We start from the raw sequence: 26,800 nt of genomic DNA on the forward strand, positions 1-26,800 counted from the left end.
AAAAACTACCCATAAGTGTGTAGATTGACATCGATGCACTTGCAGATCGTTTTTTTTTCGTCCTAATATTAATTGCAAATATTTTGGAACCTAAATAATTATAAACTGATTGATAAATAATCTTATTTTATAAATTTTGAATAAAGCTGAAATGTAAAAAAAGGAATATTAAAGGAATTTTTTTAGGTTATTAAAAAAAAGAAAAAAATTCTCAAAAATAAAAAAAATAAAATCATAAAGGAATGAAAGGCAGTAAAAATATTTAATATAATTTTAATCTGCTTATTTAGATTTTTGTACTTTCTGTAAGAATTGCTATAACCTAGTATAATATTCAAATATTGATTTAAAACTGGGCAATTAAAAAAAAGAAATGCTACGAAATAGAAATAAAGAGTTTATTGCTGAAAGGTATAGAAAGTCAAAATGAAATTAAAAGTATTTCTTTCTATGAAAAAATTGTTGAAAGGGATCAAAATTCCTTTGAGCGTATAAAATTTATCTTATGTTTTAAATCAAAGCAAATATCCAAAAGAAAGGGTTCGTTTATACATATCTATTTTAACAGGAATATGTTTGTTAATATTATAACATCTTTGTCAAGCTTTCAAGCATGAAAGTTGATTTTAAGTTAATGTTTTGTGAAAGGAAATGACGGAAGAAATTGAAATATGCTGCACTATGTGTGTATGTATGTAGCATACATTTTCAAATAAGATTTAAAGTAAATATTCAGTAATCCGAATTGAATTTTAAACAAACATAAGATTAGATAAAAAAAAAATAAATAAACTGTGAAATTCGTCACTTATTGTATACATATGAGCTACAATAAAGATCAAGATTTAATTTTTGAGCATTTTAATACACAAAAACTAATATTTGGGTGTATATAGTAATGAAGTAAGAGAGGAAAAAATTTTCTTATCTACTGCATTACTATTAAAGATCCTAATTTTTAACAAACATCATCCTATATTTTAATTTGATTTTCTCATTTTATTAAGTGTTAATTATGCGTTTCATTCCTATAAATTTTATATCAGTTTTACACAATCATTCATTTATTAATTATTAGTTCTCATTTTTTGTTTGAATATCTTTTATATAAACATCCTTACTTACTATTTTTTTTTATACTATTAATAACTATTATGATGGGACCTGCCCAGAAGAAAAAGAATTCTTTTTGTCAAATGCCTTTTTACGTTTTTTTTTTACAATAGACACAATTTTCATATTACTTATCATATTATAATGCTAATTAAATTTCATCAAATTTATTTGCAATAAATTTCCCACATTTAATTTTTGTAAAATACATTAAAACTTAATATTCTTTTCTTCTTGTAATCGTATATTATATCAAAACTTATATATTAATCAACTATAATAAAATAAAGATAAAAAAGTTAAAAAAAAAATATATGTTAAAAATTTGAACGAAAAATTTCCTTTAATTTCGTAAAATATGATAAATTCAAGCAGTATTCATATGAACATATGAACGAATGTTCATATTTTATCGGTTTCACATACTTATATCATTGTAATTATTGTTGAATAACAAACAATTGCTATTTTTCTTACATGATGTTTTCTTTTTGTGCCAAATGTCTTTAATTGAACTTTTCAGTCATTCTGTTGTGCTTTTGAAATCTTATTGAACTTTTATTCATTTTTATTAAAGAAAATTTAATATAATTTTTTTTTCCTTTAACAGAAGACTTGTAGTAAATTTTATGGTTTTAAGATCCAAGAATTTTCAACAAATGGACGTTTTACATGGCTCCTTATTAAAATTAATTAAATTTATGAGACTCTTAGATGATTTTTGAATTCATTAAGATATTTATATCATTCAGATTAAATATTCCTAATATTTCCATTAATCCCATCTTATTTAAAAAAAATCCCATCTGTTTCAATCTCTTGTGCTGCTTATGATGAAGTCAAAAATACACCATCCTTATTTCGTTTAATGTCGTAAAGTACCTAAGTGATTTAATTAAAATTAAAAAAATGACTCAGTAATAAAGTATCAACTGCAAATATTTGAACTTTTCGAGAAAAAAATCAAAAAATAATTTTACAAATATTGAGCTGCAATTTGCTTTATCAATAAATATTTCATCATTTTCACAATTTTGAATAAAAGGGAAATTTAATTCAACTACAGATTTTTCGAAAAATTCTCTCAAAAAGACAATACTACTCACCCAAACCTATTGCTAGAACTTCAATTGGAAGAGAACCTCGTCTTTTCGTTAGGAGTGTTTCTGAATCAGAACGACGAGTAATTGTCCATTCTTTTTTGAATTTATACCATGCAGAATTACCACTAGCATTATTGCTTGATGTTGATTCCATTGATTCGCTAACAATTGGCGTTAAAATTTCAAGTGTTCCACTTGACGAACGACGTCGTAAAAATTTTTTCTGATTTCTTCGTTTTCCGTTCACACTTCCGCATGGGACTGATCCGCGACGATGCTGCTGATATTGCTGTTGTTGCTGCTGTTGTTGTGTTGTGGGTGTAGATGATGATATCACAGGATGAGTAAGTTTTTCTTGCGATGTTGTGCCTACAAAATCTTTGGCACCTTGAAATTAATTTTTTGAGATTAATAATTACAGCAACAATCACGAGCAATGGACTTTAAAATCATGTAAAGTTACTTACTTAAAGTTATTGTTTCTACAGGAACTGAACATCTACGAAATTTTTCGGAAGATTTTATTACATAAGATAGGGAGACATCTTGATCACCAGATTTTGTTGGAAGCGCGACAGTCACTGGTGCAGAACCTCGTCTGCGGTTTGTCAATCCTTTTCTATGAATAGATGGATCTAAATTTTCTTTTTGTCCTAGTCCAATGGAAAGCTTAGGTAGTTTTGATGCTTTTTCGGAAGATTGGTCTGTTTCACGTTTTAAGTCTTTTTTGCATGAAATTACATTCATTTCATTTTCACCTGGTGAATCTGATGAACTACTTGGAGAATGACTTTCAAGTAATGCTTCTGGACACGTTCCAAGATCAGCCGTTGATGACATATATCGAGCTCTCACATATGGCTGTAACGGTGGAAATGTTTGTTGACGTACTAAATGTTTAGTTACACCAAGCATATGCTGTGGGAAATTCGTTGATCCATGCATTACAATATTTAGTTTATCGGCACATGCACTTGCAGTCATTGATGCAATATTTAAATCGGGTAAAAGATTTTCAGCACTCAATGGGCGTTCATTATCATTACTTTCTATTGAAGAGCGTGCTCGAGGACCACTTTCACTATCTGAAGAGAGTAATGACAATGAATCTTGATCAAATTTATGCTCATTTTCATCACTTTCAAGTAATGCTTCGGCTTGTCTCATCATATGATCACGTGGAGGAAGAATTATTTTTGGAACTGGATGGATTGGAACAGAAAGACGGCGTTCTCTATCTTTTAATGAATATGTCGGAATTTGTAATGAACTTCGGCGAGATGATTTAATTTCAGGTAAAATCATTTCAGGACTTCCAGCATATTCTATTCGTGAGTCGTCATCTGCTTCATCTATATCCTCTTCCAATAATTCAGCATCTGATATTTCAGTACGTGTTTCTTCAGCCAATTCAGCTTGTAATCGACTATCCCATTGCTTTTCATTGTATTTAAGATGTCGCATCATACGATATGATAATTCTGTTTTAAGAAAACGATGCCACTCAACCATAAGTGGGGAAACAACAAATTTAAAGAAGCCAGTTTGAATTTTGGGCACGGTTGTTGTTTGGCGATCGCACAGCGATGTGACAGGTAAATTCAATTGACGCTCAAAGTCGCCTTGTCGATAGAATTCCTCACATACTTTCAGACTCCATTTTTTTGATATATCCCATGGCCTGCATGGATTCGATATATCAGCACACTTTAATGCAATTTGTAATATAAAATGTCTATGATCTGCATCTTGCATATTTAATGTATTATTGTTTAAAAAGTCTTTAAATTTTTCTATAAATTCTTGTTGACGAGTAATGTCAGTTGCTAATATGAGAGAGCTTATTTGCTGTTCCATTTCATGTCGAAATTCCTCTACCTGTTCAGCTACACCACTCTCAAGGAGGCATCCAATCGCAGAACGCCAATGATGATTTTCTAGAACAGACGTGTTTTCGTAAAGAGCAGCCAAATGATTGGATGTTGCTATGAGAAATGGTTGATTGACACCTGGATGATCGAGATCGTGTGCTACAGCACCTAACAACGAAGATAATATTTCTAATGGCGTCAAATGTTCATATATTTTTGTTTCTTGTAAAAAACAATGCATAGCTTGAGTAACATCTGTTGCGTGGATCGAGTTGTGATATGGGTTCGTACTATGATAACCCTCTTCGATTAGACTAAATAATTTCCATAATCTAACTACATCTAGATTAAAATGGTCCAAAAGGCCGTACAGATGAAACAAATGAACACATAAAACTGGCAATGATCGTCCTGAAATGAACATGAAATTTATTTCAGCGTGTTAAATGAAATTTACCCAAAAAAATTTTTACCTCCAGTAACTGTTTCTAAGGTGAATGCATTAAAACGCCAATTGCCAACTTGTCTCAATACACATTTTACTTGTCCATGCAATATGTCATCAATAATTGCTGGCTCAAATGCTAAACTACGGGTTGTTAGCCTCTTTCGTCTCCTTTTATGCATTGTTAGAAAACGTCCATTGCAAACGTGACGCTTTTTCGGACTTAGTGTATTTTCCTCTATTATTAAAGCATCTAATAATGGGCGATCTTTGTCAGATAATGAAAGTCGACTGTATGGTGGTACTTCGGCTAAAATTAAATATATATAAAGATAAAATTGCATTATTGAATCAAAATATTATATAACTAATCTAATCAGTGATAAATTTCTAGATCAATACAATAAATCAAATACAATTCTTCGAGCAAGTATAATACGATTTTGAATGCGTGATTTAAGTTTCTGCACCTTGCACTATACATTTTATTCATCACGAAGGATAAAAATCTACAAATAGTTTTTCTTTCCTTTTTCTTTAAATAGTCTCTGGTATTTTTGAAACAATATTGATTGGCTCACGTGTTACTTTCGTATTGTTGTCGTAGGCAATCGTTACTTATTTATGTAAACATTTATATGCTTCTCGGTTTTCTTTCGTACTTTGTAGCATTCAACAGGTGACATCTGTTATTATATTCATTTCATCACCATTAAAATTGATTTTCGGTTACAATATACCTATGTGAAAAAATGGTTGCCTTTCAAAAACTCCAGACCACCATACATAAACTGTTGATTTATTGGAATTTTTCATATTTGCATTTATTGTTCTCATAGTTTACAATAGAAATGTCAATTTTTTGAATAGTTATCGTCTCGACTATATTACAACTTGTAGAATAATGTATTGCATAAAATAATTCTTCATTATTGTTCTCTAAAATTTAAATGTTTTTTTGAAGTGTAGAAATTAGGGTTTTCAATCGGCTAGGGATTCGGCAAGGGATTCGGCTCGATTTTCCAATACCGAAATCCCGGGATTCAATTTCGGTATTCCGGTATTACGGTATTGAGAAATTCTTAATATTTTCAATTTTTTTCATTCAATATTCAAATTTAAAATTGAATTTTTTTGCAAAGAAATAGTTTATCTTGAACTTAAATTGTTCGTTAGCTCTACTTTTTGATTAAAAATTGAAAATTTTGACTAAAAAACGATTAAAAATCTTTATTCACAATTTATTCTACAATATCTTGTTGCACTTATTCAAGACTGATACAAGACGGATACTGATCCAAAAACAAATCATCATCGTTTTCATTAGATTAGTTATTTCTCAACTGATTAACATCAATTTTTCAGTTCATATCATTATAGACGTTAAAATTTGTTGGGATTAAGGTTTTGAATAGCGGAACTGATTTGTATGAAATATTGATATTCAATACCGATATTGGAAGATTTTAATATCGGTATTGAAAATCCTAGTCGGAATTAACCCCGAATATGAAAGCATGGAATCTGTTTTTACATATGAATCAATATGAAATTGAAACTTATTTAAAGTAGAGCTAAAGAAGCCAATTTTTGAATTAGATTCATTTTTAAATGGCAATTCAACATCAATTTAATTCAAATTTAGTTAGTTTCAGTTGTTTTGAACCGTTTTGAGCATAATTTGTTACCGGATTTTGAGTAAAATACAATATCAGTATTGATCCCGGGATCCCGGGATTGAGAATTTCCCAATACCGTAATCCCGGGATTGAGATTTTGGTCCGGTATTGAAATCCCTAGTAGAAATGTTTAACGTTAAACTATTTACGTATACAATTAAATAAATTATTTAAAGTTTAATTAAAATGTTCAAAAGTGAAATTATGATTCAATAAAATTAACTGTGCAATACATTCCCGTTATGATACATATAAGCAATATTTTTATACTGTATTGCTTTATCAAGTGTAATCCTATTAAATAGCAATGACAAAATATTTTGTTAAAGAACATATTAAACTAAATCGGACGGAATCTTTTAAGAGTATATAAAATTTCACAAAATATAAAAGTTCCGTTACACATAAGTTCCCAATCCATTATAAGATTAAGTTTTCTTGATAGGCCATTGAAATGTATAGGTAATTTAAACTAGAGTTTCATTTATATCGCCAGAACTTGATAAGATTAAAACACACTTGAAAGCTTTTTAATTGATTGATTGACTAACTACATGGACCCATTCAGTAACAATATTCCTAATAAAAATAAAAGTGCAAGTTAAATATATATATATAAGGATTTTTTTATCCTGTGTGCCCCTGTATGCAATGATAAATGCATTGGAAATAGTTTGAATTTTTAGATTGGTTTTTATTCAAAAATAAGAATCCGGTATTGATGAATCTCTAATGAAAAAATGTGTGATTATTATCCATACTGAATAAATGTTAGTAAGAATTTTAAGCATTCGATACTTTATGATTGGAAAGGCAATGCTTTTATTTAGTTGGCTGTATGACTTAAACGCGATAAGTTGTTAAACAAAAAAAAACTAAAGATTTTACAGTAATCATGAAAGCCTTGATCGTCAAACTGATTTTAGTACTTTATTCACTATCTCTAAGTGTGGCTATAGGTAAGTTCAAAAGAGTTAGTAGGTTTTTTATAAATCTTATAATTATTGAATATTTTAGAAGTTAGATATGACGGGTTTCCAGCTGAAAATCCACAAAATTGGGGATATGTTGGTAAATATCAAAATTTTAGAAAAAAAATGGTATAAGAAATTTAAACTTTTATTTTTAATAAAAAAACAGATGTAAGAGAAGGAGCTCATATGTTTTGGTGGATGCATTATACAAAAGCTAATGTGGAAAAATTTACGGAAAGACCACTAATTTTTTGGCTTCAAGGAGGTCCTGGATCGAGCTCAACTGGTTATGGGAATTTTGAAATACTTGGACCAATTGATTTGGCGGAACAAGAAAGAAATTTTACATGGATCAACACTCATAATGTAAGTCTTGAACAATAAAATAATTTAATCGTCTATTTCTACTTTAATTAATTATCTGTTTAGGTTTTATTTGTTGATAATCCAGTTGGTACTGGTTTCAGTTATGTTGATGATATAAGTCTTCTTACAACTGATAATAAACAAATCGCAAAAGATTTAGTTTCGCTTCTAAAAGGCGTTTATGAAGTTTTGCCTGAGTATAAGAAAGTACCGTTGCATATTTTTGGAGAATCATATGGTGGAAAAATGGCAATCGAATTTGCATATGAACTTTATTTAGAAATACAACAAGGCACTATTGAATCAAATCTTGTTGGAGTATATTTGGGTGATGCATGGACATCTCCAATTGATTATACTTTATCGTGGGCTCCATACTTATTAAATTTGGTATAAATTAGTTCTTCCAATAAACATTATGTTAAGTTTAAAAAAATTTGTATTTTAGGGTTTCATAGATGTTGATGGATATCAAAAAATTAACAATATGGCACAAAGAACAGAACGAGTTCTTAAACAAGGACAATATACTTTAGCAACAGATTTATGGTATATGACCGAAGTAATATTGGAAGAAGAAGCTAGAGCTATTGACTTCTACAATGTTCAGTATGACATACCTTATCGAGGGGAAATATCAGAAGAAGCAAAAATTTTAGGGTCATTTACTCCTCGAGATTCTGCTTATGAATTGATGGTAAACTATCGTCGATTGGAAAATTCTCTTTTTGAGTCTCCAGTGCCACTATCATTAGATCAAATGATGAAAACTAAAGTACATCCTGCGTTAAAACTTCCAAATAAAGTTATTTTTGGTTCACAACAAAATTATGTATTTGATACATTAGCTGGTGATTTCATGAAACCTGTTGTCAATGTTGTGGAAAAGGTTTTAAATGAAACTTCAGTTAACGTGGTTGTTTACAACGGGCAGCTTGACTTAATTTGTTCTACTTCCGGTACAGTAGAATGGGTTAATCGTATGAACTGGTATGGAAAAGATAATTATGCTAGCGCTCCGCGTACTGGTATAAGTGTAAATGGTAACTTGGAAGGATATCTTCGAAAATATGGTAAATTTAGCATGTATTGGGTACGTACTTTAAATATAAAATTTTCGCGTTTTATAAATTTTCCATTTTTTTCATGTAGCTTAACCGTGCAGGACATATGGCTCCGGTAAATTTATTTATTTTATTTTTTTTCAAAATCAATTTTTTAACATTTTTTTAATATTTTTAGAGAGATAATCCAAGAATTACATCTATAATGATGAGAGAAACTACTAGTTTTGCAACAATATTTTAATGAAATGAATGCTTTTATAAGTGGTTCCGATTTTTCAAAATAATTTAAAAAAAATAAACAAAATTCGAAATTATCGAATACAATAAGAAGTTATATTTTTAATATTAATAATTTTTAGGTATCTAAAATTTTCTATATTTAAAAAAGTTTCGAAGAATTAGAACTGAATTTTTATTCCAGTTGTTTTCAAATTCTTCAAGAAACAACACAATAGGAAATAAAAAAGTTTATTCATCAATTCAGTTAGACAGTTGAAAAAATAGGAAAAATACAGAAATTTCGAAATTTGGAAATCAAGTTTGACGAGTCGAGATGTCGATTACAAATCCCAAGTACTTGGGTTATTTGGAAGGATTTGGGATATCCCAAGTACTTGGGTTTTAGCCCAAATTTTTATAAAATAGATTTTTTTTTATATTTTTTCTCTGTAGCATTGCAAAAGATTGCATTTTTAGTGTTTTTCAATTGTAAAATATTGTAATTTTATAGGATTTGAAACCATTTTTAAAAAAATTAAGATGAAAATTGCATTTTTTATAATTTTTTCTCTTATGTAAAGGATTTCCAAGGATTTGGATATTTGGGATTTGGACAAATTCTGAAAAACCAAAAAATCGACACCCTTAGTGACAAGAAATATTTTGTAGCACATTTGAATTCACGCTGCCACAAACTAGTAGAATCTACGATTTACAAATAACACATCTTTTGACAACATGAACAAAAATACCTTTTTTTTTTTCTTTTTTGATATTCAAGAAAAATTTGAAAATATATCACAAGAAAATATTTTTAAGATCTCTTAGTCACAATTTCATAGCTTATTTTCGTATAAAATAAACTTTTCTGTCTTAAGGAACGTTCGAAAATTACGCAACGCTAAAAAAGCCCCTCCTTCTTTTAAGATTTTTGTATCAAAAGCACTAATTAAAATGAAGCACTAATTAAAATGAAGGGAAAATCAAGTTGGATTCGGATGCTTTTTCGCTGTTATAGTCACACCAATTCGATTTGTGTGGTTCGCGACACAAATTGTGGCTTTGTACGTTGCATTGATTCTAAGTTTGGCACAAAAAAATTCCAAAATTTGTATGGAGTTTTCGATTTCTTGAAAAATCGGGACTTTTTAAGGCTTTGTCAGGACACAGCAGTAAGGGTAAAAAGTACAGCAGCGTCCCGACAAAAATACAGCAGATGACCGCCCTAGTCATGAAGTGTACAGATTTGGTGAAAGCAAATCGTCCATTGGACAAAAAACCGTCATAATGACAAATCTTCGTCTTCATCAAAAGGCAACAATATCAACATCTCAAAGTGCTCATCGCACCCAAAAACATAAATTCATTAATAAAAATTAAATATAAATTGTTTTTTTTTTTTTTTTTTATTTTAAATACTAATTAAAATGTTTACTCCCTTATTGTGAACTCCCTAACGCCTAGGCGTTACATAATTTACGAACGTTCCCTAATAATTATTTCAAAATATACCGTGTACAAAAATGATGAAGTTATTAGCAAATAAATCGTCCATGACATCAATCTGAGAAAAATAATAATCTGTTTTCTTTTTTAAGCATTCTTGTAAAAAATTTGAACATCATTTATGATGAAAATGCGTATTTACTTATCATTCTCACTTAATTTTTGATAAAACTTATTATTTATTAAAAATGACACATTTTCTTCCCATTTTTTAATTTCAAAAATAAAAAAAATGACAAATTCTTTAAAAATAGACTATGAAAATTATGTGTCCTTTAAATATCAGATCTTTGTATTATAAATTTTCTTATTTTATTATTGTGAAATAATAAATGCCTTTGTTCTTCTTATTTTTAAGATTGTTTTCCTTCATATACAACTTGCAAATAATTTCAATTTCCTTTCATTTAAATTTTTTTAAACATTATTTTGTAATCATTATTTCCTTCGAAATTTGTCGATTTACCAATTAATTATATGTTTTTGATAATTAAATAACAAAATTAAGCTTAGTAACTACCACAAATAGATATTTAATGACAAAATAAATTCAAATCTTACTGAGTTGAATAAACTTTTACTTACGTATCAAGCGTATATAAATAGTATCGTTTGTTGTTTCCATCGTGGCTACTTCTGGAGCCTGAAATAACAAATACAACATAAAAAATTTATTAAAAATTTACACAATTTATTAAAATATGTATTCTAATTTATATAGATCGAAGAAAATTAACATGGTTTTTCACGAAAAACCATTGGAAATTGAAGAAATAATAAACATCCTTGAAAATTGAACCCATTTTGTGCAGATTACCAAATTATTATTTTAGTAGCCACCATAATTTTATGTGTCATTTTCTACCAGTAGGTTTAAACTTTAATAAAATCTCTTAAATTTTAAAACATTATTAGGATGCAAATGATCCCGAAGTAATGCAAAAAGATTCCTTAATTAAACTTTTCGATTGTGCTGTTCCAAAGATTTGGTTTCTATATCTAAATTTGTCATTATTCTCTAAATTTTTATCAACCTTAAAAATCTACCTAGATATTAAAAATGTATCATGAAATTTGGTGATTTTAACAAATAAACTTTACAACTACTCACAAATAAAGATTATTCTTATGAAGTTTAAAGTTTAAAAATAAGTTTTATATCAAGAAACTTTTAAAATCACACGAACCTTCTTTATTTAAATTTCTTCAATATAAAAAATAAATATTGCATTCACTTTTTTCTTATATTTTCTCATGACAAACTTTTCCAATTAAGATTTTGTTATATAAACTTAAGATTTAAGTTTTTTTCTGGAATTCATTCAATTAATTCCTAAATTTCAACTTTTATGATTTCAAAATCAAAACAGTATTTATGCCAAAATCAATCATATTTTCAAAACAGCGTAGAATTTCACCTCGAAATTATGTTTTCTTACTTAATGTTAATAAAGACTAATACAGTTGATGCATTAACATTTTTTAAATTTACATAGGGCGGCCATCAGCTGTATTTTTGCCGACACGCCACTGTAATTTTCTACCTAGCTGCTGAGTCCCGAAAAAGCCTAAAAATGTCCCGATTTTTTAACAAATCGAATAAATATTGGAATTTTTGACAGATTTAAAACATTTTCATTTTAAAGGTCCGGTTTTAAGCCCAAAGCAATTATTTTCTGCACTTTTTTGCAAGTTTCGTACGTAATTTAAGTAGTTCTTTGAATATTAAGACTTAAAATAGTCCAAAAGAACCCCAAAAGTGCCAAACTTAAAAATGTCCTGATTTTTCTCAAAAGTGTCGATATTTTGCATGACAAATTTCGTTTTATTTAACTTTTAATAGAAGAGCTTTGGCTCAGGGTTATATAATATTTTTGTATCATTTGAATTCATATTCGATTTGATTACGTGGAATTAAAAATTAATATTCGATGGTCGTTCACTTATTACGTTTGCTTTATAGTGAGGCCCTTTGGTGTCATTTTGAATTATTTTTGTTTTGAATCTCTCCTTTTGAATTATCCAAAAGATGAAGTCAAAAATAAATTCAACTATTCTACTTAGTAATGTTAAATCTTTGTAATATATTTTGTATCTAATATATCACTGGTGCCAAATTTTTTGTCACCAAATTTTTATATTACACAAAGCAGCTTGAAAACACCTTTAATAATTAAATGCATTTTTTGTATCGTGAAACATAATTTTAAAATTAAAAAAATTAACGGTAATCCTTAAGTTCTTTGTAAAGTTTACTAATCTAAAAAAAAAAAATTTTTAAAAACTTTTTTTTAAAAAAATAAAACAGAATTAAAAAAATTAGGGCAAACGGAAGCTTTAATTCCATAAAAAAAAAAACATTATTTAATATCAAAAATAGTAGTCGTTAATAAATGTTCATTTGTTTTAAACACGAAAGAAAATTCTTTTATGCTTTTTTTACATTTTCCTTCTTACGAAAAGAATGATTTTATACAATGCATAAAAATAATAGAATTTTTTGTGCTATTCAGTCGACCTATAACTTACATAAATTTATGAGTACTCGAGAATTTGAAATTTAAGGTACTACATTATTATGGAAACGTGCAATTTATATCACTAGGTTTTTATTCTTATATGTATTTATTTTTAAGTTGAGAGTACCTGAGTTGAATTTTTATTTTTTTTAGAACAGGTCATGTTATTGGCCGACATACTAAAAATTTTGCTTGTAACGATAACTTTTTTTTAGTAAATTTAACCAGAAAATCTAAAATTTTACAAATTTAGTGTGTTTCTGAACATCTAGCCCCACACGAGATCACGGCACATTAGTGCAGTACTACTTAAACTATTCTCTGTGAAACAAACGCGATTTACGATATGAAAGTTTGTAAACAATTTTTCGTTTGTCTTTTTTCGAATCATATGAATTGCAAGCTGCAATTTATTGATCATCTTAGTTTTTTATGGAAAAATAATATGGTGAAAAATGGGATTGTTTTAAGTTTTTGGCTGGGATAAACAAGTGCGTTTGTGAAAAACATCCCTGTGCTTAAGTTCGAACGAAAACAACTTGGTAAAAAAAAAATTTTCGAACTCATCTGGCAGGAAACTTTTAATACGACCTAAAGTAATTCTTCTATGATAAATTGAAAATTCATGTGAGTTCATTGATTGCCTTTTTTTTTTTTTTTTGATTTTCATTGATACAATATATATATATATATATATATATATATATATATATATATATATATATATATATATATATGTATTATTCAAATATTGACCTCTAATCGCTTAAGCACATGAGACATACTAATAAGTGCAATTGAGTATAATTAGATGTGCAACACAATATGTACAATTCATTTATATAGCATTGCGCAATTAAGTAAAATGAGTGTATATAAGTTAAATTCGTATTTCGTTGTCACTAAATTAATGAACTTATAAATAGAATCAATGAAATGTTCATTTTATAGAATATCAATCAATAGTATTGTATATTGCAAAGGTTCAACAATATTTTTATACAATTATAAATTTTTATTGTTTCAATAAGATCTTTTGAAAATTGGTCGATCTTTTGAAATCAACGTTTTTGGCATTAACATACATATGCTAGATCAAATAAACATTATATTGTATAACAAATATATTAATATTCTCTTTTGCAGAAATATAATTTTTTATATTATTATTATTTTATTTAGACATATCTTTTCAAAATAAGCGCTAATAATAATTTGGTGGACTTAAATGATCTTCGTAAATCATCATAGTGTTGGTTCCATATTTAGGAACAACCGCTGAACGTTTATATTACATTTCACTTAATTTAGTCAAAACATATCAAAAATTTGAACTGAAGTTTTCCATAACCCCTCAGAATATGAAGATATTAATTTATCGATCATTAGAGCTTTCGGAGATTTAGGGATGGAAAAAGAGGAAATTCAGTAAAATATAGTTATTTGGTTATGTTAAAATGTATACAGGAATTGTTTTCAGCATGATCTTCGTGAATATTTTGATTTTAGTATAATATGAAAAATAGTAGAAGAGCAGAAGAAACATGTCATGCGACTTACCGTAGTATCAGCAAGCTCTTGATAATAGGATTCGCCACTTCCACGACGAGATCCAACGCACATAGCGCGTCTCAAGAGACTGGATAAAAGTGAACATAATCCACATCTTGTTATAACACCATCAACTGATCCGCGTCTGTTAGTGGTGGCTGTGTCGTTCATAATAGCGAGGCCTCTTATTTCTGATGAGGCCTTCCTCTTCGACGACGCTGCCACCCTGACTAGATTTATATTAAACACTTTTGGCTAATCCAAAATGCTTCCGCAAACACTTTTAAATTTTTTTTAATTGAAACTTTTACAGCTTTAACTTGTGTTTAATTTTTTATTCTAATCCTTCAACTTATGATTTTGAAGTATTATTTTCACATGAGAAATCTGATGTCAGCTCTTCTTTGACAAGCCTTAACAAAAAAATATTGCACTAGTATTTATTTCCTTTAACATTTTTCCAGCATTCTCATTCACATTTATTCTTAGATAAATCATAATTATCTTCTTTTTGCCGTAGATTTGTAGATGATCACCTAATTTTCCATTTTCATTTCTATTAGTAGCTCGATTTTAATAAAGTTGTGAACTTTTGCAACTTTTCTTCCATTTCTTCTCTTTATTAGTTTTTTAGATTTCATTAGCCTTCATGAATAAAAGACAAATTTACAAAAAAACAAATGAGCATAATTTTATTTTATTGATCTTATTTTAATATATTTTTTTATTGATTGATAGTTTATGTATGGAGTTTAAATAAAAACAATCTGTTCTAGTATTTTTTTTTTTATATTTTGAAAAGACCAAGCAGAATATACAGTATGTAAGTTTCTCTTCACACTATTTTCTCTTATTTTTCTCTGATAGTTTATTGTGCATTTATCTATTATTATTCTGATTCTGTATTTATTAAAATATTCCAAGTTGATGTGTCGAAATTTTAGAATATGTAGGTATATTTCAATCTAAATAGGTAAGTAAAAATATAGTTCATATACTCGAAAGATAGATTGGCATTAACTAGTATTAACAGAATTTTTATTAATAAATGGTTTCTAATACACAATAAGTACACTTATGCTTGAAATGATATGGAGCAGAAAGAATCTGTTTATACATGAATAGATTGAAACAAGAACAAAAGAAAATGATATCAATTTAAATCACATCATTACTAAATTGAAAAATGAGAATGCAATTTTGTGAAATCGAATAAGACACATTTGTTCATTTCAAATAGTTTTAGAGGATGTTTCTGATTAAGGGCACTGATGGCTTTTAGAGATAAAATAAAAAAAATAGGAACAACATACCTATTTCATTTTAAAAAATAATTTAGAGGCTGAGTTGTTAGTATTTTTTTCTTTTGAAAATATGCATAGACATAGGTCATATTTAAATTTAAAAATCTTTTCATATCTTCTGAAATCTTTTTAAGATAGGCACAAAAACTGATCAACCTTTCAATTAATAAAAAATTTCACGAGACATACATAGCAAATTTTTTAAGAAACTAATTCTAATTTAATCTTGTTTCGTATTCTGAAAATTAATCAAAATATCAGTTCGATAACTGCACCAGAGTAATTGATTTTTAAAAGATTTTTTGTTAAACATAAAAGCATATATATGTTTTTTGAATTTTGTTATTGGTTGGCATTGTTCAATTATATTGTTATATCGGTCGTTATGTATTGATTATAATAGCTCCTTGATCTTTGAGTATTTTTATCTTCTTTTCCAAAATAATATTGCTATTATTTCATTCACTTTCCAGATTTATATAACTAATTTTCATTATGTACTAATGAGTTTTCAGAAGCTATTTTAAAACGGATATTGATAAAAAGAAATCAAAACAATATTTGTATCGAATTTTCAAATCAATCTTCAAGCCCAATTTTTCTTTTAAAACATATGATAAATTACAAAAACCGCTTAATACACATAAGAATAACGAATACTAGCAAAATAAGTAGTACTTTGTGTCTGTGGTTCAGATTTATCTTTCTTTAAATTTTAAATCAAAAATTTGCATTCAAAAATTATAATACCTAATAGAAATGAAGAAAAAAGTCGAAAATAAACAAAAAAAAAAGAGATTTTAGGTATTGTTTATGAAGATATTTATGAAAATAATTTTTGCGATATTTTCATGTATTTTTGGGAATATTTTATTTTTTTATATATACAGCACTCAAACAATATTCCAGCGTTCATAATCATAATTATTCACTTTTAAAATTTTAATTCCTTTGATTTTATTTATATTCCATACATATCGGAAGACAAGATAAAGGATGGCACAAATAATATGTATAATATATATTTATTTATACTTTTAATTGCAAGAGCTTAAGCTATGCATGTCTAAAAGTCGTGAAATTTTATTATCCTCAACAACATTTCATAGCCTTTAATTAATTTACTTTTCCATTGGACATTTGTTGTGGCGCATATTACACTTTCAATAAAATTTTGACTTTTGAAATTTTCATAATTCTTTTTTCAATTCATAACACTTTTGAAAAAGATATATTTATAACTTAAGTCAAAATAAACAACTACAGAAATGTCAAATTTTCAATTTCCTTCAATAGCGCGAACGAGCACAATAAATCGAAATTATTTTCTCACTTTCCATCTTTTATTGATTTGTGCACGAAATCATTTTTTCGCTCGTTTTCATTATTTTTGTACTAAATTCACTGAAACTTTAATTTTACAATATTTGGCTTCTTGTTTTAAATTTATTTCATTTTTAGTAGCACCAAAACATACCACTTTTTCACGTATTATGTGTCTATACAAGTTTAAAAAAAATCATACTACTAGACGAACTGGTTTTTGTATTTTTTATTTCAGCCTTTTCAACTTCTCTTTTCGGCTCTCACGAATAAAATATAAGTATTTTTTATTTTGTATATTATTTCTATCAGTAGATACATAATCTATGACGACGGCGATTCATGCCAAAGAAGAGAAAAATAGAGAGAAAAGAGTGTGATACGAGAGAGAAAAAGATTGGAAGATATTTTAGATTTATGTGTGTATTTTTACAGGGCTATGACTTCCAGTCACTATATTATACGAAATAAAATGTATTTGGAAGTCTAGTAAAAATATCCAGTGTACAATACTAAAGCAACAATTTTATGACGTCATCAGTATTTTCAACTTTTAAATAGTATTGGTGCAAATCTCCCATTTTTCCCTTGGATTTTGAATGAAAAAAGAAAAAATTTTCTATTCACTTTGAACTTTTTTCCGATTAAAATTTTTATACAAGAATCTTGACAACACTAACGTTTTATATACTATAAAGCAGATACGAGTACCAATGAACACTTTAACAACACGTTAACCCAATTTTTTGATTAAATTCATTCAAAAAATCTTCATCTACTTGTCGTTCTTGTAAAACTTCACGTACAAATGGATTTTAATTCACCAGCAAAGAGACAGCACAAAAAAGAGTAGTAGATGTCTGGAAATATGCTGAAAATTTCACTCTCACACACATTCATTAAACTCTTATTCTCATAAAAAAATTCTCTTTTTTCTAAAAAAAATACAATACCCTAAAAGTTGATTTTCTTTTATATTTTCATCAAATATTTTTCAGTGCCAAATTTTATAGTGTTCTGTAGTCTCAGACAGTACAATTTTTTATTATGAACTTTTTTAACTTTTATTACCGAAAAAAACTACAAACTATGTATTGGAGATCTAGATTTAATAAAGTTTGTTAGCAATCATTATAAATAAATTTTTTGTATGCACTTTGAGATATACTTAAAAGCTAAGTACATTGCTCTCTTTCTCCAATTTGATAAAAAGAATTCTCTAACAGCATCTATAATCAAGGACGAAAAAAAAACTGTGATGTTTGAATTATTTTTAAACTTTTTTGCTACTCTCTCTCTTGCTTCATTAAGGTCATAATTATTGGAACTTAACTGGATTGATAAACAATATGGATAAATAAGTGACAATCGAATAATCAGTTGATTAATTTGAAAAAAAAAGAAAAGTATGATTTGTCTAAGGATAATAACCCCAATGTGTTTTCTTATTTAAAGGAATATGCAAAAGTTCTCATTTTCCTTTACACATTCTCTCTTGTGTATCATACATCTGTATCTCTCTTTCCATTTCTACTTTTATATTTTTACTTTATATAGTCGTTGGAAATGATAAAAATACATAGGTGGTTGAAAGGATGGATGCATGGATTGATGGGCTAGAAAACCCTCAAGCAAGTTATTTCTGTTCTGGTTTCCGGTACGCAATCAATAATTTCATGTCGTTCTACTTCAATGATTTTTATTATATGAATGACTATACCTACACATTTCTCTCAATTTATTATGTATCAATAATTTTTGCAAGATTTCAATATTTCTAAATTATATATAAAATAGATTTGATGCTTAAATTATGAAGCTATAAATATATCTGCATTTCATTTTTGGCGTTGTATTAATGAAAAACACTAAAGACGTTTCACTGTGAACATAACTTTTCTACTTATCATGCTTAATGTCAAAGGCAGAGCCAAGAAAAATAAGAACATTAGTATGTGATTTTTTTTCTTTCTTTGAAGAAAATAAAATGGAAAAAATATTAGAGCAAACAATATTTAAATATAATTCAAAAAGTTTTTCAGCATTTCCCTTGGTTTCTTAACATTTCATCTTTCTTCCATCACTTTTTCTTTTCAATTTAATTCTTCTTTTTTTCATTTTATTTTTTCATCTTTTAATATTGAAAAGGAAACAAGAAGCGCGATGATGTGTAAGAAAAGCTTGTTATGCGGTGAAATTAAAATAAAAAAGTAAAGATAAGTGTAAAGTAGAAGTGAATGAAAAATCTGGGGGTTATATTTATATTTCAGAACACCCCCTTTAAAATGCTTTGATTAACTTTTCAACAACCAAACTCAATAATAAAAGGGAAGGATTGGAAAGCATTATAAAAGCTGTTATAAGACTTCCTTTTTTGAGTATTACCAAGTTTTACAAAATATATATGTATAAAAAGATTAAAAAAGACACAATTTTTTGGGGTTTACAAATAAAAGCTTCATTAATATAATAAATCTTTGAAAAAACTCACGGATTAGATTTTTTAAACTTTAAATATTTAAATTTTGAGAATCTGAAATTTAGTTTTATAATATGATTTATTATGTAGTAAAAGTGTAGAGCCAAATTTAGATGAAAATTTGTATTTGTAATTTATGTACTTTATACCTAAATAAAAAAAAATGCCACGTTTGCTTATTCTCCAAAAGAAAATTCTTATCTTCGGCATTGAAAAATTCTCGAGATCAAGTCATAAATTAATAAATATTTAATACCTGCATCTCAACTTATTTCTACAAATTATATTGAAAGCTTAAATCGTACAAACCAAAAAGTCAAGTATTGTTAAAAAATTTGAGTTTCAATTTTGGTTAAAACAAATTCTTTGTTTAAAATGGTTAATTACGGAAACTTAACAAATATGTGAATAATTGTTGAAATCATAAACGCGACAAACACGATAGTACATTTGTGAAAAAAAGTATATATTTAAATTAGGTAGTAGCATTTATTGTTATCAATGGATTTTGCAAGTCTATAACAGAAAAATTTCCCTCTTTGGAAAAATCAAGAGAAATGCATGTTTCTCTTTTCCGTTTATCCAGAGAGTTCAATCTCATTTATTTTTAATTTCCCCGTGGTATAAATTTTACACACTCAAATATTTTCGAATTCTCATTCTGGAAATCTATTGCTACAGCATGGAAATAAATTAAATTGAAGCATTTTATGTGATTGTATGAACGAACAGATACCAATATAAGCAGCTTTTCACTTTGAAAACGCGATAAGAACCTGAAATTGTGAAAAGGCTTCAAGAAAAATTAATTAAAGATTAATTTAAAGTGTTAATTACGATTGATTTTCAATTTAAAATGGTTAATAAACAAATTTGACCATTTAAAAATTTGTAAAAAAAAACTTTGTTTTATGACATTTCAATAGAAATAAATGCAAACAAAAACTCTTTGATATAAATCTTCATTACAGTTTAATTTTTACGTCCTTTAAAAGGACTTTTAAGTATTTCTCTCGAGCTTTTATGTATACGTTTGAAGAGAGGATTGCTTGTACATTAAGTTAATGAAGAATTGATATTATTTTTAAATCAAAGAATTTATAAAAGCAAGCAATCAACTTTGGATTTTATCATAAAATGTATAAAATACCATTAGACTATATTGTTACTTTTGTATTATTTGAGCTTAATATCTGCTTTTAATGAAAAATTAAACCTAAATTTTTTTATTCCAATATATGAGAATGAGCTTTAGCTCAATAAGATTCCTCTTTTTACAACGTTTTATCAGATAACCAATAAGCACTAAAATTGCTTTAGTTAACTTTGAGATAACCATTTCCATTCCTCTAATGGGTTTCAGTGAAATAAATAAATCAATCTTCGCTAATTTATGATATTAAATATGAATATCGTTCGATTTACGTCAATTTTGTTTCCTAAAACAAGCATTTGATATTTATTTAATGATAAAAATGATAATATAAAAAATACTGCTCTCAAGTTTCAAGTATCATATCAGAAAAATTGTAATTATAGCATATGCATTTAATGCTTAATAGTATTGTAAGTTTTAATTTGGTTACAATTTCAAATATTTCACTTCAAGAATCATCCTTAAATTATATGTTTATGGAATGAATATTTTCTGGACGATACAAGACTCCATGTGGAAGAAACTCGAATTTTGGAGCTCAAGTGGATTACGTAGGAATGATGTGCATGCCTCATTTTTATTCATATCCCAAAATTTTGAAACCATATCAAATTTCTCATTTTGTCATTTAATATCGTTCTAAGTTTCCTTTTCTTATCTAAGTAACTAAATTCTTGAAATCCAAAAGCACAAAAAAATTATTTTGATTTTTTGAAATAAAAAAATCTAATTATCTTTCCTTTTTAAAACTAAGATAGTCACACATTAATATGTGTTAATCTGTTAAATAATACTTAAGAAATTTATACTTACAAAACAATTTTATGCAAAGCGACTTGTTGATTCCCCAAATTCCATCAGTATTCACCAATAGTTTATAATTAGTTAAATAATATTTGTATGAGCAAAGCAAATTTTTTTATCGTTCAAATATTTAAAAAAAACATACAACACAGATTTATAAAACAAAAAATGGACAAATTCGGACCAAAAAATTAATATGTGTAATACATACTAATTAATACCTATAATTTACTTAATTGAAAGCAGCATGTATGTAATTTAAATAAAATATCGCGTTCAAATGTCAAAAACCGACTATGATCTTGAATAAATGTAATATGAATTCTTTATAGGTGTGAATTATGCATTGCTAATGGCCTTGCCTTACTTTCCAAAATGAAATGGTTCGAATACGAGGTAAGTATTACACTAATTTATGATTATAGGAAAATAATTTATTTGCGTTTTGTCAGAAATTAATTTAACTTTTTTTTAACTCTTCTCTCTCTTCAAGAACGTTTCACAGATTTCATTAGTCATACAAACGTTTTAACCACTGTAAAACACATATTAAAAAAAATTATACAATAATAAATATTTAAAAATCGACAATTCTTATTAGTAAAACAATGTTCGTCAGCAGTAAAATATTCTCTATGCAACTTAACACTTCTATTGTTTCTGAAATACTGAAAAAATTGTAAAACAAAAAAAAAATTCTGAATGAAAGAGAATAATGTTAGCAACAATACTTTTCATCGATGTGGTATTTGAAAAAATGTGAAATGGATCGTATTATATTTTTAATATAATTTGAGAGTCCTCACATTTATTGTTAAGCTATTTACCAAATTTTTATAGTTTTCTAAAATTCTCTGAAATACATATGGAGGTATCTAAATATTATTGACAGCAAAACTTTTTTAAATAATAACATTCATATATTTTATTCATTCTTCAATTCATTGGTTCATTGAGTTTACATTTAAATCCTAAAAAGGTATGAATAAATTAAAACTTTCACATATTATATTTATACTTGAACTAAACATTTCATATGTGTTATATTTTGTTTGTCTAAATACAACATGGAATGTGCAGATGGCACAGTGCAATTTTTAATAATTTACTATCAAACTTTACAAAAGAATCTTTCTAATTTTATAAATGATGTCTAACTTTTAAAGGATAGAGGGATCTGTAGCTATGTGTCATTTTCATACAAGATAATATTTTTTGCGTGAAAAATTTAACTCAAGTAGGTAGTTTTTGTCTACGACACAATTTAAAAATCAAATTGAAATCAATTTAATTAATCGTAAAACATGTTTTTTTTTGACAGACGTTAATTTTAGCTGCTCAAAAACGTAAGTTAATTTAAAAAAATTTTGTTATTCGTAAATAAAAAAAAAAATTCTTCAAGATTCAAAAAAAAAAAAATTATCAAAAAACTACTTTTTCAAAAAATAAAGAAATCTTGCTCGTGCATTATGGAATGAAATTTGCTAAAGATTATCCTCTGAATGGTTCATATAAAAGTTATTTAGAATCTATGTTATGGTACATAATTATACAATGATGTATTATAAATCAAAACCCTCACTGCAATATATAGGATTTTAAAAGAAAACATCAATATAATGCATTTTGAATTGATTTTGATTATTAAGGAAATAATTTCAAATTTCATTTTTTTAATCAAAATCAAATGTCTCAGTATTATTCAGAGCAGTTTTCTTTGAATTTTAACATTACCAAAAGTTATTTTCGCGTTTCGTCACGTCTCTTTAAAATATCAAATAGAACCTCTGCAGATTTACTATCCATTTCATCATTACTTTCTGATTCGGTATCATCATAATTTAATAATGGTTCTTTCTGGTTATATGCAATAACTACACTTGCTCCATTATTCATTGATGGTTTCATTTCATTAACATTACCATTTAATCCTGTGTTTACATTACTATTGTTACTGGTCCTTTTATTTTTATCATACTTTGTAGAATATTGATTATTCATATCATAGTGACATTCAGGCTCAACAATTATTCGTTCAGGTATGTTGTCTGTGAGAAGCCAATACTTATAAATAACATGTGATGTAATGCCTCCCAAGCATAAAATTAAACCTATCAAATTATAGAATCCTAGTTGTTCACCATTAAGCTCAACGGCCAAAACTAACTGACATATCTCTTTAAAGATTCCGGCAACAGATAAAGTTAAACTAGAGGTATTAGATAAGACAAGGAATTCACTGATTTCCATGAAAAATGCTAAAAATGCACCGATTGATATTTTCACCCATAAAACAAATATTTCATAGCCATCCATGTCAAAGATCATTGAAATATGTTCGAAAAGTCTTGTAGATTCAAAAACTATAGCAAATGGTATAAGTGATATTAACATGTAGGGCTGCATATAGTAAATCATATCTGTTGAAAAAAAAACACATTTAATTTATCTAAAATCAATTATTTTCAACATAAATGAGCATCAACAAAATTGAGCAATTCTGCTCAAACAATCAGCATATTCTAATATATCTTAATAAATAAATTATATAAACCACTTACCAATAGGATTTTGAAGGCCTAATTTTGATTTCTGCATAACTATCTGTGCTAATGTCCATCTTGCACCACTACTAAATGATGCAATCAACAATAAAATAAACCCGAGAAGATCAAATTCAGTTGACTTATATGTAAAAAGAAATAAACCAGCTGATATCATCACCACTATAACAAGAAGTGACCAACTCTTTCGTTCTAGACGAAAGATTATAGCAAAAAAGCTTATAAAAATAATCACAGTAGATTTCGTCATTGTGTACCTAAATAATAGATTAAAAGAAAATGTTTTTAATGTAAAAAATATGATAGTATCATGAAACATTTTTATAACTTCTTACAGTGCAACTTCAACAAACTCCAAACCCCATTGAGAAAATCCAATATCAATGGCACCAAAAAATGATGTAGGAGCAACTTTCCGCAAAGCTGTTGAAACTGAAAGCTTCACTCTTTGTTTCCCGGTGCATAATCTATAGAAGAATCTAATTAACGCAGACATGACTAGTTTTATCATCAAATGATAAAGGACGACTGAGAAAGGAAACTTGTAGCCCTAAATTGAAATGTTAATTTGTAAATGATTATATGTCTAATTTTCGTATAAAGTCATACCTTTAATAGCCATCTTTGATAAAATGTTAATCCAATCGACAATATGTAGTGGCATAAAATTAATAACCCAACCCATAGAACTGTTTTTAATAAAGTATTTCGAACAGATGTGCTATGCTTAAGTGAAGCATGATTGTCATCATTAGCACAAGATGCTATTTTTACTGAGAGAACGTCGACTTCATCATCTTCTTCTTCACTATCAATTGTTTGTAACTGATTGGTGTTATCATCACTATTTTCATCTGTTATTGTTGACTTTACACGCGCATATCGTATTGTGGTCATTTTGATTCTCGATTCTATGGTTAATTAGACTGAATTACGAAATACCAATTTATTAGTGGATTTTTTTTTCTAATTTAATTCCTTGAGTCCAATCATTTCAATATTTTTTTTTCTTTGCTTTTCCCGGTTTTCTTTTTACAATTTGTTGAATCTAGAGAAAATTAGTATAAAAAGTTAGCATATGGAAATAAAATATTGCTCAAAAATTCAAAATTTAATGAAGAAATAATACTATTTTGAAATTATTTTGACTCTGTTATCAGAAACGTTTAAAAATAATATTTCAAATTATTGAATGCTATTAAATTAAACAAAGCATTTTTAAGCATATGTAGGAAAAAGAGGAATAAATAATGAAAAATCATCTACGTGGAACAATCTATATACATTTAATCAAAACCTCATTAAATGAATATGATGCGAATTAGTTAACATCTAAGTGGTCTAAATTTCTTAATTTGTCTTTTTACTAACAGTATTGACACTTCTATATTAGTTTTTCACGCTTTATTTATGGATTCTTTTAAAAAGAATATCTAAAAATATTATCACCTTTCCCTTAACACCTTTATAATAATTTGTTTTGTCTATCTTTACGCTGTAAGTAGTACCTGTCAACAATTTCCAATAAATGCTTTTGTATTTATCAGTCGAATGCCATTGTTTTAAATTGATCCACTAATAATTTTATGTTATTTTCATTATCAGTAAAATTAATGGAATTTCCATATGTTATATTCTATCACTTGTATCCAATAACTTCTTAATCTTAATAATTGAAGGATATCAGGTTATCGTACGATCACTTAAAATCACAAAACAAAAAGATTAAGATGTAAACATTCATTAGTTTGTTTTATTTTCCGAATAAATCAGATAAAGGTAGGTATGTATTTTTGCAAGTTTATGAGAACCATACATAATTTACAGTTCTGTTGTAAATGCGACTTAACGGATTGTATGTAAATGATGTGACAATAAGCAACATAAGCTAAGATCATACTTACAAATGAAATAACAAGAAATACATAACTTAGGAATTAATTTTTTGAAAATATAAACATTGTAGAGAATTTTTCATTAAGTTTTTTTTTTTTCATAGAAATAAATAAGTTTGTTTATTTGAAGGAACAATGGCAAAAGAACTAAGCAAAGACTATGCAAGTTATTTCATCAACAGTGATATTTCGAATGAGGTGACTAAATAATAATAAAATGATAGTATTCTTTTTTGAAAACAACTTTATAATCTTTAGATAACTCCAATTTTGTCAACGACAGATAACATTCAAACCAGAATACATGAAATTGAGAATGTATTTCTACCGACTATACGACATGATTCTGAAATAACACAACAAAATATAACCCAATTACTAGAATTTAAGCCTAAATTTGAAAATATTTGTGAGCAAATAGATAATCTTGAGAATATGGTTGACAGAATTAAATCTGATTTATGTATGATTCAAAAGCAAGTTGACGTAGCAGATGAGGAACTGGATATCCCTGAAAAGAAAATTGATATAATATTGAAGTCTCTCAATATTTTTGCCAAATCTAGAGACTTGAATGAAACTAATTGGAACAGTGATGGAATTTATGAAGCACCGAAAATTTTTAAAGCGAATGATTTTTTTAAGAAGCAAGACTGAACAATTACTATTAGATGTTTATTTTACTACTATACGTCAAACATTTATTTGAAATTAATTGTTTCATCATATAGGTTTTTAGACATACTGCAATAAATATTTATACTACTAAATGAATCTTTACGTTATGAAATTAAAAAAATCTCAAATCATGTTACAATTTAAAATAAAAAGTTTTCATTCCATTAAACTTATATCTATTAAA

The 26,800-nt window shown here is 27.1% G+C and overlaps 4 protein-coding genes across 10 annotated transcripts; 2 read left to right on the top strand and 2 right to left on the bottom strand.

The window, feature by feature from the left end:
- Positions 1–1,046: 1,046 nt before the first annotated feature.
- LOC139098882 (uncharacterized) lies at positions 1,047–21,624 on the bottom strand. Of its 6 annotated transcripts, none has more exons than XM_070651250.1 (7): positions 17,721–17,837; positions 14,423–15,058; positions 10,929–10,986; positions 4,561–4,842; positions 2,684–4,498; positions 2,220–2,603; positions 1,047–1,995 (listed from the first exon to the last, which is right to left on the bottom strand). In XM_070651250.1, the coding sequence occupies exons 2-7, from the start codon at positions 14,582–14,584 to the stop codon at positions 1,979–1,981; spliced, it is 2,718 nt and encodes a 905-aa protein (XP_070507351.1). In that variant the 5' UTR covers positions 14,585–15,058; positions 17,721–17,837; the 3' UTR covers positions 1,047–1,978. The 6 variants fall into 6 exon arrangements, with proteins under 6 accessions (XP_070507351.1, XP_070507354.1, XP_070507352.1 ...); XM_070651253.1 differs by having other exon boundaries at positions 17,752–17,811; XM_070651251.1 differs by lacking the exon at positions 17,721–17,837 and adding an exon at positions 17,195–17,354.
- LOC139098901 (retinoid-inducible serine carboxypeptidase-like) lies at positions 7,016–8,948 on the top strand. Its single transcript, XM_070651278.1, has 7 exons — positions 7,016–7,170; positions 7,229–7,282; positions 7,352–7,551; positions 7,615–7,941; positions 8,000–8,644; positions 8,704–8,730; positions 8,794–8,948. The coding sequence occupies exons 1-7, from the start codon at positions 7,107–7,109 to the stop codon at positions 8,857–8,859; spliced, it is 1,383 nt and encodes a 460-aa protein (XP_070507379.1). The 5' UTR covers positions 7,016–7,106; the 3' UTR covers positions 8,860–8,948.
- Positions 21,625–22,386: 762 nt separating the features above from the next.
- On the bottom strand, positions 22,387–25,843 carry LOC139098900 (solute carrier family 35 member C2). 2 transcript variants are annotated; one of them, XM_070651276.1, is made up of 5 exons: positions 25,552–25,843; positions 24,653–25,091; positions 24,379–24,593; positions 24,041–24,300; positions 22,387–23,899 (listed from the first exon to the last, which is right to left on the bottom strand). In XM_070651276.1, exons 2-5 carry the CDS (start codon positions 24,938–24,940, stop codon positions 23,220–23,222), a joined length of 1,443 nt encoding a protein of 480 aa, XP_070507377.1. In that variant the 5' UTR covers positions 24,941–25,091; positions 25,552–25,843; the 3' UTR covers positions 22,387–23,219. The 2 variants fall into 2 exon arrangements, with proteins under 2 accessions (XP_070507377.1, XP_070507378.1); XM_070651277.1 differs by having other exon boundaries at positions 25,493–25,843.
- A 230-nt stretch (positions 25,844–26,073) lies between these two features.
- Blos4 (biogenesis of lysosome-related organelles complex 1 subunit 4) lies at positions 26,074–26,595 on the top strand. The gene is made up of 2 exons (XM_070651143.1): positions 26,074–26,136; positions 26,197–26,595. The coding sequence occupies exons 1-2, from the start codon at positions 26,074–26,076 to the stop codon at positions 26,593–26,595; spliced, it is 462 nt and encodes a 153-aa protein (XP_070507244.1).
- Positions 26,596–26,800: the final 205 nt, after the last annotated feature.

The sequence above is a fragment of the Chironomus tepperi genome, unplaced genomic scaffold (genome assembly GCF_022539635.2).
Source record: "Chironomus tepperi strain 1889 unplaced genomic scaffold, CSIRO-AGI_Ctep_v1 contig_454, whole genome shotgun sequence".
NCBI classification, from domain to species: Eukaryota; Metazoa; Arthropoda; class Insecta; order Diptera; family Chironomidae; genus Chironomus; species Chironomus tepperi.

Coding starts and splice junctions, on each gene's coding strand:
- Blos4 (XM_070651143.1), top strand. CDS start 26,074: ATGGCAAAAGAACTAAGCAAAGACTATGCAAGTTATTTCATCAACAGT. Junction 26,137..26,196: donor ACAGTGATATTTCGAATGAG/GTGACTAAATAA, acceptor TATAATCTTTAG/ATAACTCCAATTTTGTCAAC.
- LOC139098900 (XM_070651276.1), bottom strand. CDS start 24,940: ATGACCACAATACGATATGCGCGTGTAAAGTCAACAATAACAGATGAA. Junction 24,594..24,652: donor ATCAAAGATGGCTATTAAAG/GTATGACTTTAT, acceptor ATTTCAATTTAG/GGCTACAAGTTTCCTTTCTC. Junction 23,900..24,040: donor AGGCCTTCAAAATCCTATTG/GTAAGTGGTTTA, acceptor TTTTTTCAACAG/ATATGATTTACTATATGCAG.
- LOC139098882 (XM_070651250.1), bottom strand. CDS start 14,584: ATGAACGACACAGCCACCACTAACAGACGCGGATCAGTTGATGGTGTT. Junction 4,843..10,928: donor TATTTATATACGCTTGATAC/GTAAGTAAAAGT, acceptor ATTTAATTTTAG/CCGAAGTACCACCATACAGT. Junction 4,499..4,560: donor CTTAGAAACAGTTACTGGAG/GTAAAAATTTTT, acceptor TGTTCATTTCAG/GACGATCATTGCCAGTTTTA.
- LOC139098901 (XM_070651278.1), top strand. CDS start 7,107: ATGAAAGCCTTGATCGTCAAACTGATTTTAGTACTTTATTCACTATCT. Junction 7,171..7,228: donor ATCTCTAAGTGTGGCTATAG/GTAAGTTCAAAA, acceptor TGAATATTTTAG/AAGTTAGATATGACGGGTTT. Junction 7,552..7,614: donor CATGGATCAACACTCATAAT/GTAAGTCTTGAA, acceptor TTATCTGTTTAG/GTTTTATTTGTTGATAATCC.